The 19,474-nt window shown below is 30.7% G+C and overlaps 1 protein-coding gene across 2 annotated transcripts in view; it reads left to right on the forward strand.

Annotated features, from left to right (window-relative positions):
- The window catches only part of LOC129948130 (uncharacterized), a 41,255-nt gene that overhangs the window by 11,583 nt on the left and 10,198 nt on the right, over positions 1-19,474 (forward strand). Inside the window, exons 1-2 of one of the 2 annotated variants that reach the window (XM_056058985.1) lie at positions 1,279-2,008; positions 9,983-10,067. In XM_056058985.1, coding sequence (XP_055914960.1) covers positions 10,008-10,067 — 60 coding nt within the window. In that variant the 5' untranslated portion in view covers positions 1,279-2,008; positions 9,983-10,007. Of the gene's footprint in view, positions 1-1,278; positions 2,009-9,982; positions 10,068-19,474 lie in introns of those variants that run through there. The other variant, XM_056058986.1, reaches the window with a different exon arrangement.

Genomic DNA, 19,474 nt, shown 5'->3' on the forward strand with positions numbered 1-19,474 from the left:
TTAGTTTTACTTTTACTTTTTTGTTCATGAAACTCAAAGGTATCCACAAAATGAAAACGTACGCTTTTGAATAGCAAATAAAACCGCAACCAAAAATTCAATTTTCTGTATTTTTTCGGACTATGGGGGTTGTAATGGCAAATAAAGCTTTAGATGTGTTTTGAAAGGTTAGTCTTATTTTTATATGAAAAAAACAAATTGTGTTATTATTGCTTACTCAGCTGTAAACCTGGAAAAAAATTATGTTTGCCCGTGACGGCTATGGTTGCAACCCAAACTTTTGTCATGAAATTTTCTATGACCAATTCCTACATTTCCATTTATGTGTCTTTGATAACTTCACGAATTCTATCTTTAAAAGTTGAATCGAATGTGGAGCATTAAAATACACTTTATATTTCACGTGGCCCCCCAAAGCCAAGTTTGGTGGCCAATTGAGCACGTTGTATCAAAGCGAGTACAATCTTAACTTTTGTAGAAATTCAAAATAAATTCTTGACAAAATGTATTATTTCAGGAATATATTAAAATGGTATGGGATTAATGAATTGACAAGTTTAAAAATTGTTTAAATCATATTTTAGGATAAGTTAACAATAATTACTAATTTATAACGAATTTTTAAAGTCTGGATGTGTTCCAAAGGCAACAAACAAATCTTTAATTATGATCACCTCTTCTAACTACAAATCTGGACTGCTCTTCACCAAATGTTTAGAGAATTTTAACAATCAATTTTAAAGCATCGTCAAAACGTCTACCCTTCTAACTTTTTCATAGTTTCAACCGTCAAATGTCAAAGATGACAGCTTTCTTTCTTTTATTAGAAAACCTGCTCTGTTAGTATTATTTGTCAATCAAGCCTTCAAGAATAACAAAAAAAGATGCGATTGTAAAATTTAAAGTAACATTTTATTTCAAAACAAGACATTATTTTATTGTTCTTCCTCAAAACACTCGTTTAAGAAAATAAGGCCTCAGCATGTAATTCTTGTGTTCTGGAATAAGTCCGACACTGGTAGCAGTTTTACACCAATCCCACCGAGGCGCAGAGGCCGGTGCGGCGGCGCGCATAGTCATCTTGCGCGCATCCTAAACAAGTGACAGCCCAGAAGTATCTTTTCAATAGCAAGCGTTTCTTTTTTATTTACTTCAGTTTGAGGTTGATTTTGTTTTGTTTTTGTTGTTGTTTTTAATATCGTTTTCGTGCTTTCTGCAGCAACTTTTCGTTTGTCGTTGTCGTCGTCGGTAGTTTCAATCTTCTCTTATCGTGCGCCGAAGATGTGAAGTGTATCGCTTTGGAAAAGCAGGTGTATTTACCATTCTTTAGTTACCCACGGCACGGTGAAGACGCGCGTTTAATGTGTGCAACTTGTCACCATATACACTGCGTGTACCCATAACATATTCGTCTAAAATTAAAGCTTTTATATTATCTGTCGGCCAGGTCCTAACTCAATAATACGGCGGCGCATATTTTGTGTGTTATTTTGAACCTTTTTACTACGACCTTTCATTGTGATAAGCCTCCTTATTTAACTATCGATTAGTTTCTCAATTAAATTTTCATTTCATTAAAGTGGCTATATAGTGGCGCGAAAGGAACACTTTTTGTTCGCCTTTAACCATCCGATTGAGTTGTGTGACCCACTTCACTTTTTTGCTGCGTAGATACACATCACGCTGAGTTTTCACTTAAGGAATTTAAGGAATATACATTTTCATCTCGACAAAAAAGTTGTCGATACTTTGACTAGATACAAAGTTGTGCATACCTGTAGATGCAGTGAAGTGTTAATGTGCTAATAGATACGAGAGGCTTGAAAGGTGCTGCTAAATTGACAGTATATTTTCCGGATGCGCGTTTCGAGTAAAAGTAAAATTTTCAAGAGTGACGAAAGCAAGCTATAAACTTCATTAAGAAATAAAAAGCCGGGACGTATTTCAAGGAACGTGGAACTTTAAAGGGAGATAAAGTAACAAAAGATTTGCAATAAATTTTAAAGAGGTAATTAAGAAATTTTGGTTTGACTTCTCGACAAGGTCGAGGTTATGAGTTTAGTTTGACATATTTTATGATTTTTGATTATATGGTTTTTGAGGTTGTTCTTTTTGGTGTTTTTAATTTTACAAAAGGTCAAATTTAATTATAATCTTACTAAGGCGAAGAATGGGATGTAAAAGTAAAATTGGTGAAGTCTCATTTCGTTTTATGGGTTAATTGAAATAAAAAGTAGTTTGTAGGTACTTAGGTAATCTTTTGGACTATTTTTCAGTGTAAAACTTAAAACCTATAGGAAATTTTTTGGTTGAGTACCAGTTAGATAATTTTTCAAATTTGATATATTCAGCCAAATACACTCTTTGAAAGTTTGATTTCTGTCAATCTTAATATTCTGAATGTTAAGAAATTTGAAAAAGTATTAATATACGAACAAACATTTTACTCAATGAAAATGAAAAACCGGAAAAAAATTGAAAAAAAACGTTTTTTTTTATTAATGTTTACTTATTTAAAATAAGAACCATCTTCGGGGTAAATATGTTTTTTTTTCACCAGTTTTTTAGGAATGACAAAATTAAAAACTTATAAAATTGCTAGAAGCTGTCTTTGATACCTTGTGATTTTTTAGTTTTTTCGTCATTGAAAGAATGCTGTTTTAAAGTCTTACATAGAAAATATCATAGTTTGTTTAAAGAACAAAAATTAAACAAAGTAGTCATTACCGTGTGGGTTAATGTTTTTGATGTTCCAATATATGTACGTAGTATGTTGTTTTCAGGAAATTGACTTAGTTAAAACCCTTATCTACCAACTTATCGTTTTATCAATAGCTTCTGTGAAGTAAATATATTTACTGTGACTTTCTTAACAGTCATTAGATCCTTCTTTGCATTGGAAAATCAATTAGTAATTGATTAATGACATTCATAAAAACATACAAATTAGTAAACACATATCATATTCTTGTCTAAATTTCATCCAGTTTTTTAGTATTTAAAAATATTTTCGGTTTTTTATTAGAAACTGTTTGTGATTTTACCACGATTTGAAAGAACATATTTTCTTTTGGTTTATGTCACTAACAGTTTACTTCCTTGTTACATCTGTAAAAATATTAATTTATTTTTGCAAACACATTCAATTATTTTGTATTCATAACATTCATTTGTAACAATCTTTAAAACATATACATTTTTTGAGAATATTCGGAAATTAAGATTTCACTGTCAATTTTTCACATACATATGTTAAACGAAAATTTAAGATTATGTAATTTAAATTAGTCCCTGTTTAAAATTTTGCCCATTCGAAAAAATTACAGGGGTATTTTATTCTTATTTGATTACAATTTTCAAATTTGATTTTCAAAAAAGTTACTTATTACAATCCAAAAATTATTATGTCGTTGAAAAGAGTGTCCTTAATTTTTTCGGTGGAATCGCTAGGGTCACAAGTTGTTGTTACAGTTTCCATAGACAAATTTGATAATTACCAATTATTTCTTCTGTGTTAGGTGATTTAACTTAATTTTTTAATAATAATTGTCAAATTGACTGTAAGAAAAATTGTATCATCAATATAAAAGAAACAAATTGACTGCCTTTTGATAATATTTATACTTCTTTGAACATTTTTAACTTTTCTGTTACAAGAATTATCTTTCAATAATAATTTCATTCGTAAAAGCAAAAGTTAAAAGTTAAACAAAATTAATTTTGATTTCTTTTACGTATTTACTTTGAAATACGTCATTGCCTTTTTTTGTCTTATGAGAGAAAAGTGTATAAAAATATCAAACTTTAAAAACAACACGAACACTTTAAAAATTAAATTTAAGGACTTTTGAGTCAAACTTATTAACGCGATCGTGGTTAAGGTCACTTAAATTTTAAGGAATCAATTTTTCTATTTTTCAACTAAAAATGTGAACATATTGACCTTGATATTTGATCACTTAATTCACATTTTGAGTTCAGCAATGTGTTTAGTCCTAAACTGTGCAAGTGGCTAAAGTTGCTAATACCGTTCGACTATCACAACTCAAAAAATACAAACTTAGACAAAACGGTTTAAGGTTTTCAATAATAATTTTGAAATTGGTTGGTAAACTAGAATTATCATTATAGTCATTAATATTTTGTTCCAAAACTATTTGATAATAATTTCAAATTTGATCTCATTAAGTGCGTTTTTTTGGTATTCCATAAATAGTACAGTGAGAAATTGCCAACAAAACGATCCGCAGTAGCCGGATTTTTGTATTTAAAAATTGGTACAATTGAAAGATGATCTGTCAGAATAATAATAAAAAAAAACAAAAATAGAAGAAAGTTCTGTAAAAATCAAAAGTTAAAATTAACTTATCAAAACAAATTAATTAAAACTAATAAAATGGACAATTTTCAAGAAGAAAACATCTGGAAATTGAGATTCCATAACAAAAAGTTCATTTAACAATTGCTTCAAGGAGGGAGTTTGCTCGTAGACTACGGCATTAACTTGTGGTGTTGAAGCGAACTTGAAGTTCGCCTCAATTCCTTATATACCTGAATCAAGTTGAAATGAGCTTGATTTGAGTCGATTCCCGTCCGAGATCGGAGTCGAGTTAAAATTTGAGAAGAAAAACATGTGTGGAGAAGTTGGTTTAACATATTTGATAATCACCAATCATTTCATTACGGTCTGTTTATTTGCATGATTGTGTACAAACAAAATAGTTTTGTTTTAATCAATTTACAAAATAAAAAAATGGACATAGAGTAGGTAGCATATTCTTATATGGTGCTGAACTAATCAGTCCTTCATTGTTTAACATGAATCAAACTATCTTAGTTGCACTTTATAAGAAACATCGAAACACCATTTGCATTTTAGAAAGTGCTGTCAAGCTTAATCATTTTTAAATCTTCTTGTGCGGTGGAAACACAAAAAAGATTGATTTATTTAATCTTAACTGAGATTAATCTTTGGTGGAAACATAGCAAAAATAAATTCTATTGTTTTCTCTTCCCAAATAAGCCCAGTTAGTGCATTTTCACTAACAAAACTAAATAATATCAATAGTAACAGATTAATTTTATCCCCAATAGAAAACACACATGATTCCAAATGCACAACTACTCAACGAACACAGCCATAAAGATACAAATGCAATATCAATCTTACGAACATTTGAGAACGAAATCACATAAGATCCATACGAAACTAGTATAAATGTCAAAAACTCATCCATAGTTAGATACTCTAACTTTTATCGATGTTTTTCATACTATGGATATTGTTTTTGTTATTCGTGTAAAATCCTACTATACTACGGATAGATTTTCCAACAAAACACGGGTTTTGTATATTGTAAGACGAATACCGCATCATTAACTTATATACTAAAATAAATTCAGTTTTTTTACACAAATAAAAAAAAAACAAAAGTTTTTATTTATAATAATTCTTGTTTCTAAAACTTTTTATGAATGAAATATAGTCCATAACCAAAAAGTTAAGGATCATTTATCAAAAATCCGTTCATTCATAAAAGTCTCAGACACAAAATCCAAAAGCTAAACGATTAATTAAGACCTTACCATTTTAGTTCATAATTGAATTCATAGTGTGATAGCTTGGGGCCAAATTGTTTATTAATTAACAACCAAGCAACTTGCAGCAAAACACCAACAAACCAAACATACAACATAGATCTTAAGGCGTTATTACAACTTGTTAGAAGAAGAAGCAGAAGAAAAAAAAAGTGCGATCGTTATTAGTGGGTTGGGCAATAGACACCTACCTCAAGCTCAAAGTTGCCTTTATTTTCGCATTCAGTTATCATCTTTGATGTACCTGTACATATCAGGTATAGGTACTTTTGGCAAGGTGTAACTTCTTAAAGTGAAATTGAAGTGAGCGTGATGAGTTCAAAAAGAGGCTAAGTTAAGTGTATGTTGTAGGTATCTGTGCTACAGACCTAAAATGTTCGACATTCGTGTAGTAAAAAAAAATATGTGATTGATTCAAGATTTCTCTGATGTCTGATTCTTCTCATCAAATAATATTGTCAGATAGACAACTTGCCTATGGAAGTAAAAAGACTAAATTAGAAAATGAAAGTTCTACATAAATATTTAAATTATTTTTCTTTAATATTTGTCAATCTGGTTTACCCGGCATCATGCATAGCGACTACATTCTTTTAAATGTAGCGTTGATTAAATTATGCTAATGTATAAAAGGTTTCTATGAGATTTTGTAGGTATGATGTGAATTCGTCGAATATTCAACAAAACTTTTAATTATAAGAAAACTGTATCAAGTTTACGTTATTAGAATGTAGCTTGAGCTGAGTATTCCTTATTGTTAGGAAAAAAATTAAGTTTCTTAAAAATTTGAAAGTCATTACTTCAAGAGAAATGGTCAAAAAATTAAAGTTTAAATTCCTATACTTCAAGGAAATTTAATTAGCTAAATAAGTTCCTTCCAATCTTAATATTTCAAAATTGCATTTTTAGCTTTATTTTTAGACTTATCTCTCCTTTAAGCCAGAAATATGAACGTCGAAAAATGAAAATTTTAATTATTATGAGTTCACATTGGTATATTCTTTAACGTAACTGCTTTTAAAGAACCAGAAGCTAGTGCCGTACCACTTCTATAGGGTTCAACCATTCTTTTGTACAGCAGATTTAGAAGGGACTACGACATGGCAATATTTAGTTAATAGGACAAAGTTACAACAATCAGATGCAAATGACGTAAAAAATATCACTCAATCGCTTTTTGATTGTATAATTTTGATTGATTGATTGTACATGGATTTTAAATTTCTGAACATTGCAATGATAGGGAAAGACAGAGCGTGGCAATGCGTTCCACATTCGCGTAGTACCTACGGCTAAAAAATGAATCTCTGTACTTCATAGTACGGCCGAAATTGGGCTCAAGGGCAAACTGATGGGCATTCTTAGAAGAGCGGGTATTACAATTAAATTGTTTTAGGGGAGGAATGCAACTGGCTATTTCACTATAGCATAGTCCGTTAAAATAACGGTAACAAAGGGTGAAGCAAGAAACCTTCCGTCGATGTTCGATGTTCATTTTAAAAGCTCTTTTTTTAATACTGCCCAACCACTTAATTATTTCCAGAAGAGAAGAAAAACGAAGAAGGTTAATTTCAAACACTTGTAGTTTTAAACGAAATGGTTTATTTTTGTGATAAACTTAAGAGATAACACGATTTTAGTTTTGTATTCAGCATTCTTCACATAACGGTTATACAAAATTTAAAAGTAAGATAGGCCTCTAAAGCATAGAGGATAAATGTTTAAAAAAACACTTAAACCTGTGAACATAGACAAAGTGTTTGTAAATAGGGTGCCTCGTTACAGAAAAAAAATATGGGCTCAAATAATCATTTTGATGTAAGGTCTTTCAAACAACCGCCAAAATCTTAAAGTGAATGTCGTAGCACTTAAATAAATTTTAAATACAAAAATGGTCAAATTTTTAGGAAGAAAGGCTGGGATGCGACCCACACTGGTAACTTCTCATCCCGCCCAGTCGATTTGTCTTATTCGAGAATCGAACATCAACTTTTACAATTTTTTGTACATTTTAATTTTTATGAAAGCAACTGACTGTCGGATTTTTATAAGAACTGCTGAAATTTTCTGTAAAATGAAATAAGTTTAAAGCCAATATCTTTAATTTTTAAAAAGATATTTAATGTGTACAAAGTTTCAGTAATGTTTCTTTTTAGATTTGTATTTCTTGTATAAAAGCTGTCAATTCGATTTTTCTTAAAATTTGACTGAATGTTGAAAACAATATTTTTTTAGAAGATGAAATTAATTTGAAGCGATACCTATCTTTAATTTTAAAAAGATACTTAAGTCGAAAATCAATTTTTATGAACTTCTAGTAATGTTGTTTTGGGTTTTAATTTTTTGTAAAAAAAAACCCAATTCGCCCAATTCGATTTTTCTCAAATTCTCACCAGATGTCAATTAAGTTATTCTTCGTTGCATAAAATTACTTTGAAGATAAGATCGTTTTTATTTGTAAAATATTTAAGGTAAAAATTATTTTTTTTAGTTTTTTAATTTATAAAAAACCGTTAGTTGAATTTTGAAAATTTGGTATCACATCACTATATATAATATAAAATTCGACTCAAGTCGCAGGCGTTACTGGTTCGTGAGATTTTTTGAGTTAACCAAACCACGCACTCAATTTTTTGAGAGTCTTTTTTGCATCTTTTTGCATTATTATCAGTATGACAACATTTATTTGGAGTCTATATCTGTTCTGGTTCTTGAGATATTGACAACGAAAAAAGCTTCCCAAACGAACGGTCGTACGGACGTAAGAAAGTACGTACACAAGCACGCACAGAAATCTTCTAAAAATCTTTTATTTAGATTTTAGGAACCTTGAAACGTCGAGAAATGTCAAAAATTCAATTCGACAAATCGGACCGATTACGATATGATAAGTAAGTGTATTTTTTTTTGTTTGAATATAACAAACAGATAAGAATTTAAGAAGGTTAAAGACAGTAAAGAAATGAATAAGAAAAAGGAGGAAAAACGAGAAAATTACGTCGTAAAGTTTTTAAACGTTTTTTTGTCTGCGGCTATGAATATAGGACACCCTGTATTAAAAATAATTGTTTTTTAAACTTTGTTGTTATTTTAGTTTATTTTGAGTTGGTTTTTTGCTAATAAAGTTGGAAATTTCTAATTGTATTAACTTATTAAGGGCAACGATCTATGTTTGATTCAATGAATTAATATTCAAAAGAGGCCTAAGTAGTAGATACCTAGCTCAAGCTTTTAATTTATTTGTGTTGGGCTGTGGCTATGGTCTAAAAAACTTAGAATTTCTAATTAGATGTATTGATAAATCAATGTTTGTTTATTTTATTGTAGGAATTAATGTGTGACATTTACAATTAAAAACGAAATGGTCGTTAAGTCTACATTACCAGCTCCACATCCTTTTCGTGAAATTTTTCATGAACAATTTGCTCATCACCATATTCCGAAGCGTGGAGCATTAATAAAGACTGATTCTTTCAATTGTACCCAAAGATAAGAGTCTTAACGTGTTTATTCGCAAGCTTTCGGTGGGGGGTTGATGACAATCTCTTTCTAAAATAACAAGGTCAGAAAACTTTACCTGATAATTTTGTTTCATTTTTGAACATAAATCAAACAAATTAAATGTATTCTTGAAGTAGATATTACTTTTAAACTTTTAAACGACGAGAGCATCAAAAGTGACAGCTGTCAAAAAAGTGAGCTATTCAAAATGAAACTCATGATCCGGAAGCCTTATATAAGAAAAAATAGAATATAAGGATACAAAAAAGAAGATTTTTAAAATGTCTTGTATCAGAATTGCACTGCGTATGAAGACGGACTGTTTTATACAGCAGATGTAATCGTTTTCTGAAATACCAGAAGTCAGTTATTTACAGTCTGTGCAATCTTTAGTTCTTAAATCACAGACTGATAGCAGAAAACTTCAAGTGGTAATTAATATTTGTAGTAAAGATTCAGTCAACTTAGGGCTATAAAACTTCTAACCTTGTCATGACGATTGTGTCTGCTTTTGTTTCCAATAAATAAAAGGGCTGAATACCTACCTCAAGTTGGTTTTCAAATATGTGAAAGTATAAAATTAAATTAATATTATGTCTATAAATAAACATTCCTCTCTTTTAAGTTTTATGATTTGGTTATTGTGAATGAAAATAAAATACCTTAACAAATTTAAGATATTCATAAAGAAAACAACCATAAAATAACCTTTTCTGAGCATAAATGATATTCCCAACTTCCAATCTTTATTATACCTTACCTACCTACAACACTTGAATATCCAGGGTCTCAGCTCTCAGAATATCTTAAATTCTTGATACAACTAATTGACTTTCACTTTATTTATTATCTTTCTTTTTATTTTGTATATCTTTTCTTGCAGACATCATCGACTCAAAGATAACAACATGAGAAAGATGCGAATTAAGAAGATTTGGCTGACGATTGCAATTTTCCTTTCACTACAGGTACGTACGTTATAAACTGTGTGGGCCTGTATATTGGCAGTAATAATTTAATGTGGAGGAAGTTTATTTACCAATGAATGCGGTTCATAGATTTAGAAGTTTTTTTTTTAAAACAAACAAAAAGAGAAGATATTAAATGATTGTATAGGTATATACAGTATACACGTTTGTATGCGCCCACAAAAGATCGATAAATATGTACCTATGGAGAAGGAATTCTTCATCATGATCGTGGTAATACCAGTTTTGTTTTATAGCACGTGAGAAATAATTCTGTGAAGATTGAATTTAATGCTTTCTGAGATACCAAGTGGTATAAGTACCCTATACCTTATTCGTAATTTCAACACATCAAAAAATTGTTTGAAGTTAAAATTATAACTTATAGTGATGTGCATTTGAAGAATTACTTAATATTATTATTGTTAATTTTTGCTTTTTTAAAAAATGATGTACTTTAGGAAAATAATATACACTTGTATTGAATACACACAATATCAAAACTTACATTTTCAAATAAAACTCAAAATAAATTTTTGACAATGATAACATTCTTGATTTAAAAATGTGATAACAAGTACTGAATCGCCTTCAATTATTTGATGTCCTTTAATTTTAAATGCTTTTAAGTCTGTATTAAATTTTATTCAAGCCTGACCAAGTTTTGATCGATAGAATGTAAATATTTAAAACGAAGAAAATATAAAAAGTAAACAAACACATATACTTATTTTAAAGAACAAAAATATTTTACCAGAAATATTTTTATTCGCCCAGAATTTTTAAAAGATGCTCTTACAAATTTGTATTTATTTTTCATTTTAATGATACAAATTTCTCATAACTCGGTTTCATCTCCGGAAAATTTGTTCATCGAATTGTTGAAAAGGAAAAAATTGACGATATATTTCTTGAATATCTTATAAGAAAATTCCGTTCGGATCGGAAATTATGATAGACCCCATTAAGAGTTTTATATGTAAGAAATAATATTTCGAACAGCTTAAAAAAAAATGGGCAAACATTTCAGCCGTGAATAATAGATAAAGGAGAATATGTCGAAAACCAATTATTTTCCTGGTTAAAAGTGAAATTTTGAATTGTTTTCGGATGAATTATTTTTCATCTGGAACTGAAAGAACAACTGATACGGTAATCATTTTCTTTGAAATAAATTGATCAAAAAAGTTAGGGGCAAAATTCTTCATAAATATATTTTCTAACACTAACTTGTGTCTCTTCTATACCTTTTTGGCTCATTAAGTTTTGGGTACCATAGAAAAATATTAAAGTAATACGTTTAAAAAAGTCAAACAAGAAACATGTTTGTTATCGTTATTACTGTTTGATGCAAACGATTTTTTAAGTTAAGTGTTTTTGAGATACATACAAAAATTGATATTTTTAAGAAATTTTTTAGAGTTTTCCCAAAAACTTATTATTATTATTATATTTTATTAACAAATAATTAAAATTACATGGTAATAAACAAAATTAATGAGCCTAGCTGCAGAGACTATTAGCTCTTAAATAAAGATATAAACTTATATACAAACTGGTTTATTTTTTCTATATTAGTAGAATTTGGATTTTTTAGTATATCATAAATATTTGTGTTTTTAAATATTTTGAGAGCGATAGGTTTAGTTACTGCACAATTTTCGAGGATATGTGGTAGGTCCAATCTTACGTTGCAGGTAGGGCAAATCGGTACGTTTTTTTTTTTTTTTAATAGATGTTGGTGGGTACCATTGATGTGGCCAAGACGAAGTCGAACGAAATTTGAAATCTTAATTTTTTGGATGTTGTTGGTGGGGTACTTTGAGGGGTATTTATCACAGTTAATCTTACTGTAATGGTGGTGGTAAGAATTCCATTCAAGAAGCTGATGAGTAGATGTTGAATAGTAGCAGTGGCTCATTTTGAGCTAGGTTAGCTTCGTGCTCGGCGTATTCATTTAACTGAATGCAGGAGTGCCCAGGGACCCACATTAATTTCAGTTTGTTTGGTGATTTGATCAGTTTATTTCGGATGTCGACTATGAGTTCTGTGTTGTTGTTAGGGTTATTGACAGCTTTGAGGACAGAGTTACTATCGGAGCAAATTATATGTTTTCCATGACGATTAAGGCTTGTTTTACAGCTTGTGATATGGCAAAAGCTTCAGCTGTTAAGATGGATACGAATTCAGGAAGCTTTCGAACGCAAAGGGTGGATCCCTCTTCGAGTGTAACGGCGAATGTTGTGTTTTTTGGTGTTTTTGAGCCGTCAGTAAATATAAGGTTCCATCCATCCGATCGCAGGTCGGATTTTTTATAATCTGCTAGTGTCATTATGGTTGATTGTGGATTTATAGCCCAGGGAGGGTAGGTTAATACCACGTTGTGTGGTCGATTGGTTGGGAGATCCATCTGCGAAGATTTGTCGAGGATATTTCTTATTGCGGATGGGTTTCGTTTTCTTAATTTATGGGATTTCGATTGTCTGATGTCCTAATCAATTACCGTGTTTTTGGAAAAAGCCAACTTGGCCGTTAGCTTCAATGTAATTGTGTCTCTTCTTTCTTTGATGGTGGGAAGTCCTGCTTCTGCTAAGATGTTTTTTATCGGGGTTGTAGGAAAGGCGTTGATGTTTCTCCTCGCAGCTTGGTGATATGTTGGTTTGATGATATTTAGAGTTCTTTTTGGGTAGTAATAATATATAAATAAACCATAATCTATTTTGCTTAAGACTAACATTTTTGTGATTGATGATAAGGTGTTAATATGTGTAATACTTTTTTTGCTACCTAGATATTTAATAATGTTAGTTCTTGCAGATATGGCCTTTTTAAGCTCTATACTTAATTAAGTCAGTAGACAACACATTAGTATTACGTAAAGTAAATTTATGTGACATACATTATACATTATTTTATAAAATACAATGCTGAACAATAATTCTATTTAAATTGTTAGAAATAAAGTTCATGAATTTTCAAGTTATCAAAGTATAGTATAAAACGGTTTCTTAGAATTTTGTTTGAAATATTACGAGTAATGGTACCAATATACAGAAATACATGTCCTATCATGTATGTTTGGATTAATCCTCGATTTAAGAAAATACAAACGTGCTCCGAACATTTTAATTTGGTTCACCATCAATATAAAATTTAATGCAAATGATCAGTTTTCAAAGAAGAACATCAAATACAAAGCTAAAATCTTTCCATTTTCTAATACTTACACTGTGTATTTGCGGTACAAAAAGTACTGAAAACTCGATGGGTCAAAACTCTTTATACAAAAAAGAGGCTGTGATGCGAACCGCACTGATAACTTCCCATCCCCTCTGTAGATTTGTCTTGCTTAAAAGTTTGTAGGGTTGGGTTAAAAAATGTTACTTGAATTGTTCTTAAAAATTTTAAAATTACCAACAATATTTTCTTCATGGAGAAATAGTTTAGTTTGAAAATCTAGTTTTGTTAAATAGATTTTTAGTCGAAAACAAATTTTTACCAATTTCTGTAGAATTTTTTAAATTTTTATAAATTGGATGAATAAAATTAATTTGAGAGATATCAAGAACCGGAAATCAAATTTTACTAAATTTGCTTACTATTTCTTGTAGATTTTTTTTTATGAAAAAAACGAACTTTAAGATTTTTGAAAAAATACTAAATATCGAAAAAAAAGTTTGAAGATAATTTTAATGTTTTGAGTCGAAAGTTAATTTTTACAAAGTTTTAGTATTTTTTGTTAGGTTTATATTTTTCGATTTTTCACAAAATATTTTTTAAAAAATAAAAGTAGTTTGAAGCCAATATCTTAAAGTTTTGAAAAGATATTTGAGTCGAAAAACTATTTTTACCAACTTTTATTAATTTTCTTGTTTAGGTTTTTATTTTTTGTTAAAAAACTGTCAATTCGATTTTTCTCAAAATTTGTAGGAATGTTTAAAACGATATTTTTTTATAAGTAATAATTAGCTGAAAGCCATAATCTCAAAGTTTTTAAAAGATATTTGAGTCGAAATTCAATTTTTACCAACTTTGAGTAATGTTTTCTTAGGTTTTTATTTTTTATAAGAACAAATTTGACAAATTTTTTCAGTGTTTTGATTTATAAAAAAACCGTTAGTTGGATTCTTTTGGTCCGTGAGATATTTAGGATTAACCAAAATGTTCACCTTTTTTTAAACTGCTATGGTAAAAAACCACCCAAGCAATTTTCTTGAGAACCCTTTCTGCCTTATTATCTGATTAACAAAAGTTATTTGAATTCGATATCTCTTCTAGTTCTTGAGCAATGGAACCCGAATAAAACGTAGCGAAGTACGGATGTACGAATGTTCGTACACACGCACGCTCAGACATCTTTCTAAAAATCTTTTATTTCGACTCTAGGGACCTTGAAGCGTCGAGAAATGTCAACATTTTTAATTTGACAAATTCTTCCTCTGTTCCCAGTCTAAAGCTATTTCTTATCATTTTGTTCTTTTTTTTTTGAAAGTTGGAGTGTTTTAAAAAAAAATCGTTAATTGGATTTTGATAAAAATTAATTAAGAAATTAACAACAATATTTTGCATATGATAAAATTTCAATATCTTTTCTTATATCCAAGAAATGTTTTACGAGTTCTAGTAGTATTTTGCGATAGTTTTTATATCTTATAAAATTCAGCTCAGAAGTTAGTTTCTTCATTTATTCTCGGGGAATCGAGATGAACAATGAAGCTGAAGACCGCCGACCTCGAAAACTGTCAATAATATTTTAAAATTTCAAACACCAAAATGTTTGTATTTGATTAAGTTTAACGATTTTATCTATAAAAATCTTAAAAAAAGAGCAAAAAGTTTAGACTCCACACATATTTTACATACAAAAAATTTATTTTCTAAATTCTATGTTCAACGCGTTTTTTTTTCAAATTCATGTTCTTAACCTATTTTTTATAACAAAAATAAAACAGTAAATAAACTGAAAATTTGATTTTTTTAAGAAACTTTTTGTTATATTAAAAACAATGGCGCAAGATTTTAAAGAACCTACAGGGTCCGGCAAAAAGATCTCCCATATTTTAAAAGACAATGACATATAAATAAACAATTTAACAGAAAAATGTTATTGAATTTTTTAAATGAAATACTATGCCATTTTACATTAATTAAAATAATTACTTAGTTTTAAACATTATATCCGTAAAATATTGTCCTCTGTTATTAATACATTTACGAAGCCTTTCCCGGAAGTTTCCCATTGCTCGTCTAGTCATTTGTGGTGTAATGGCCTAACATACGAGTACATACCTAACACAACAAATTCAACAACAGCAGAACAAACTGTCACATAAGGGCGATGAAGTGGTCGTTGATGAATTTCTTGAGGCAACAGAAAAGCCCAGTATCGGAAATTTTGTTTATTTACATTACGAAATTAAAACAACACCAACGGGAATGTTTTAAAGAATGTCTTCACAAACAGCTCTCTCACTTTATTCTTGTGCGATCATCATTTTGTAGGGAAGCATATGAAGATGTGTGTGCAAAATTTGTCTTACACTCCTATCAAACAATCCAAGGCTAGTTGCATGTTTAAGTGCTGAACGCCTCGCAGATTGCTGGATAGACGCACTTACACGTGCCACATTATCCGGCATTGATGCGGTTGAAGGTCGGCCAAACCTTTTTCTCTTTAGCGCAGAACCTGTTGTTATAAAGTTTTATAACCAAACTTAAATTGTTTTTCTATCCGGAACAGGATCATGTCGTCCAAGTTGAAATGGAATGCAAAATGCTCGCTGATTAGTAATCGCAGAACCACGGATATATTCCTCTACGGCAAATGCGCGATGCTCAACGTGCCACGCCGTTATGATTACTAAAAACGGCTCGTCTATCTCTATCTATCTCCAACCGGTATACCATTTTATCTATAAATAGCTTTAATTATAAACGTCTGAAAATACGGGCGGGTTTTTTGCCGGACCCTGCATTATTAAGGATTTAACAATTTACTAGTAGTTAGCAATTTGCTAAATATTAAGCAATTTACTAATGGAATCCAACATTTTAAACCTTTTCTAACTATTAAATTGCTAGTTGCCTTTTATTAAAAAACGTGCACCCAAACATGTCTTGAAAGTGACAGTTGGTGGAAATAAACAAAGCAACAATACCCAACTTTTGACAACTTTGATGTCATATGGATTTAGCAAATTGCTAAAAGTTAAAGTAGCTATTCCGTGATTTCAACTTTAGCAAATTGTTAAGAGATAAGAAGATTTAAAAATCGTTTAAAATCAGCTAAATCACCTTTTGAGCCTAGTAAAGTGCTAAAAAAGGATTTAACAATTTACTAAATCGTTTAAAATGTTGTTCTAATAGTTTTTGTTCGATAAAATTAGTTTTAAGCCAATGCTTAAATTGTTGCAATGCTATTCAAGTCAAAAATTTATTGTAACCAACTTTTTGAAGTATTTTAAGGTTTATTTTAGTAAGTATTCTGTCTATTAGATTTTTATTTGGAAGCAGTTTAAATTTTGACTTTTTTAAAAATTGATATTATAAAAAAAATCAATGGCTCAATTTTTAAGTCCTGACTCCATCTTTTGATGTAATTATGTGTCAAACAAAATTTATTAGCTTCCCATAGGAAGTTATTTGAAGACGTTTGTTCGTACACAAACATCTTTCTAAAAACTTTTTATTTAGATTCTAGGGACCTTGAAGTGTTGAGAAATGTCAACATTTTCAACTCGACGGAGCGCAACGATTAAAATAACTTCCCATGGTCAAAGTTAAAAAACTTATCGCTTAATTTTAACAACTAATGAACTTTGAAGTTAAACTAAAAGAAAAAGGATCTTAAGATAGTGATCTGATAAATTAGGTTTTTGAACTAATTTTTAATTTCTATATGGAAAATCCTAATAATGTAATAACAACTGTAAATCCAAAGAAAGTATCCCCACTAACACATAGAATACACAACAATTATTCGATTACATTCTCATAACGTACACAATAAATTATTTTATCCATGAATGAATGAACATGAGTCTCACCAACTTACATAAAAATACTATAACCATATAACGCCTTCAACTTTAAGTCTCGTCTTAAATAAGCGCAATCTATAAACGGCATCAATTTAATCTTCTCATTCTCCGACGATGAAAAGAAAAATGCACGATATGATTCCAACGAATCGAAATAGAAAACTCTCAACAATTTTCTGTGACGTAGAGCACGCTTGACCCATTTAACCATTTCCTACCGTACCAGGTTAAAAATGACCTTATTTCGATGCATTCACGACGACAACAACGACAACTATGAGGCGCTATGTTGCAGTGAAGACGTAGATTTATACATAACATAGGTACCTCTACTACATACTTTGTAAGGTATAAAGTAAAGTTAGTATCTAAAAAATCGAAGATGCTATAAGTCTTACCTATGCATGGTTGGTAACTTATCTAGGTGTAATGCAAGTTGTATTGGAACAGAATACACTCTCTCTGTTTCATTCATGAAACAAAGGTACTGCCACTGTCTATAGTAGCTCCATCTGTGGTTTGTCAACTTATCGAAAACAATCTATGAGACTTGTATTGTTCATTTTCTAAGTTTAAAATTTCAATATCGAAGAAAGCTCAGATACTTACTTGACAGAAAATATCTAACATGTTGAAAGTTAGGTAAATAGGAAAGATGTTAGTAGAATATAGTGATGCATAGTATAGTCTTTAAGTTCTGAACATTCAAGATATAAGCCTTAAATAAAGCTCAAGGCTAAAATAATGGAATTTAAATTAATATATGTAATGTGCATTAAAAAATAGTGCTTCTTTGTAAACAAAGTTTTTGAAAACTTTTTATATTGACAAAATGTAGGAAAAGTCTCATTACATTGAGAAATGAAGATAAAGAAAAAAAAATAAGTGAAGATAGTGTAAACTGTTTAAATGATCTGTAACTGTTAAAAAATAACTCATTACTTTCTTTAATCACAATAAGACGACGACGACGGTATGTCGAAAAAGTTTATTTGTAACTTGATTAGTCTAAATTGTTTCCGAAAAGGTGATTTTCGGGAAAATTGCCAAAATTCATCTTTGAAGAAATACTTCCAGACATTTCAACTGCGTTTAACTAATCTTCATACTTGTGACTCCAGGAATGCTGATCAGTAAACCCTCTAGCCCAACTTCCGTCATACTGTCATTTGTTTTTGAGCCGTACAACACGAATGTGGAAAGTTCTGTCTTTCCCTGTTATTGCTATATTCAGGAACCAATTTGAAAAACTCCTTTCAAAAACCTCTTCGCCATAATTCTGCTTTTCGGGAATTAGGCTTTTCTGCCTAACTTTCCTCAACTATTTCATTTTAAAGGACGGCTTTCAATTGAGTCTGATTGAAAGTGTTGTCAATGATTTTGAGGTTTTTTTTTGTTGTGTAAGCCTGCTGTTTGAGCAGAAGCAAATTTAGTTTGCACTTTTTATAGCCACAACATCGATTCTTATGCTGGCCATGAAAAACTTTCGTTAACATCAATAAACACACATGAAGCGAAATTTCAAGTACGTTCTGCTATTTGTTATTCACTGTTGATTGAAAGAGATAGAGACACACATCATCGAGCCACTTTACTATATATTGTTGCAGCAGCACTGCTGCGCCTCGCTTCCATCCATTCTGTATACATCCCGGTACCCGCGTGCCTATCAAATTGAGTTTCGTAAGGAAAGTTCTCATCAATTAGCATCGCAGTTCTGACTTTCTCTTAATTCTCATGCTGTGTGCATTTTAGAGGTCAACCTTGTCATTAACTAGTTCCTTTAACTCGACTCGCTGTCCCGACAATCCGTCTGTCGGTGTGTCTGACTCTGACCACATAAGAAGAAGAAGAAGCGTGTACGTAGATTCGATGCGTTTCAAGACGGAGACGGAGACCAAGACAACTCTCACAAACATTCCTTTCTTCGGAGTGAAGACTATCATCAAAAGACTAGTAACGACAACGAGTAGGGAGGGAGTGTATCTGTATAGTGTGTGGCACGGGTACGGTTACGGGCACGGGTGCTATGGTGGTTTAAAACATGAATGGGTCTACTGAAGTTGCAGCCGCCTTGTCGACATAGCCTTAGCCAGTATTGAAGCTCCGGTTAAGGGGTGCCGGAAGCGTCAGTGTCAGCATCAGCACCAGTTTTTTTTAAGTCGTGCATTCGCCTCGTTTTGCGATCAAAGTCGCAGTCGCAGTCTTAGTCGTAGTTGTAGTCGCTCGCGCAAGGTAGGACTTAAATTGGTATTATGTAAATTATGTTCCTTTTCTTGTGAAGTAGGTAAACGGCGGCGGCGCGGCGTATACTAAAGTATATTGTTGCTTCACAATATGGCCGCAGGAAATGAAATGGACAGCGCC

Source organism: Eupeodes corollae, chromosome 2, assembly GCF_945859685.1.
Source record: "Eupeodes corollae chromosome 2, idEupCoro1.1, whole genome shotgun sequence".
Lineage (NCBI taxonomy): Eukaryota > Metazoa > Arthropoda > Insecta > Diptera > Syrphidae > Eupeodes > Eupeodes corollae.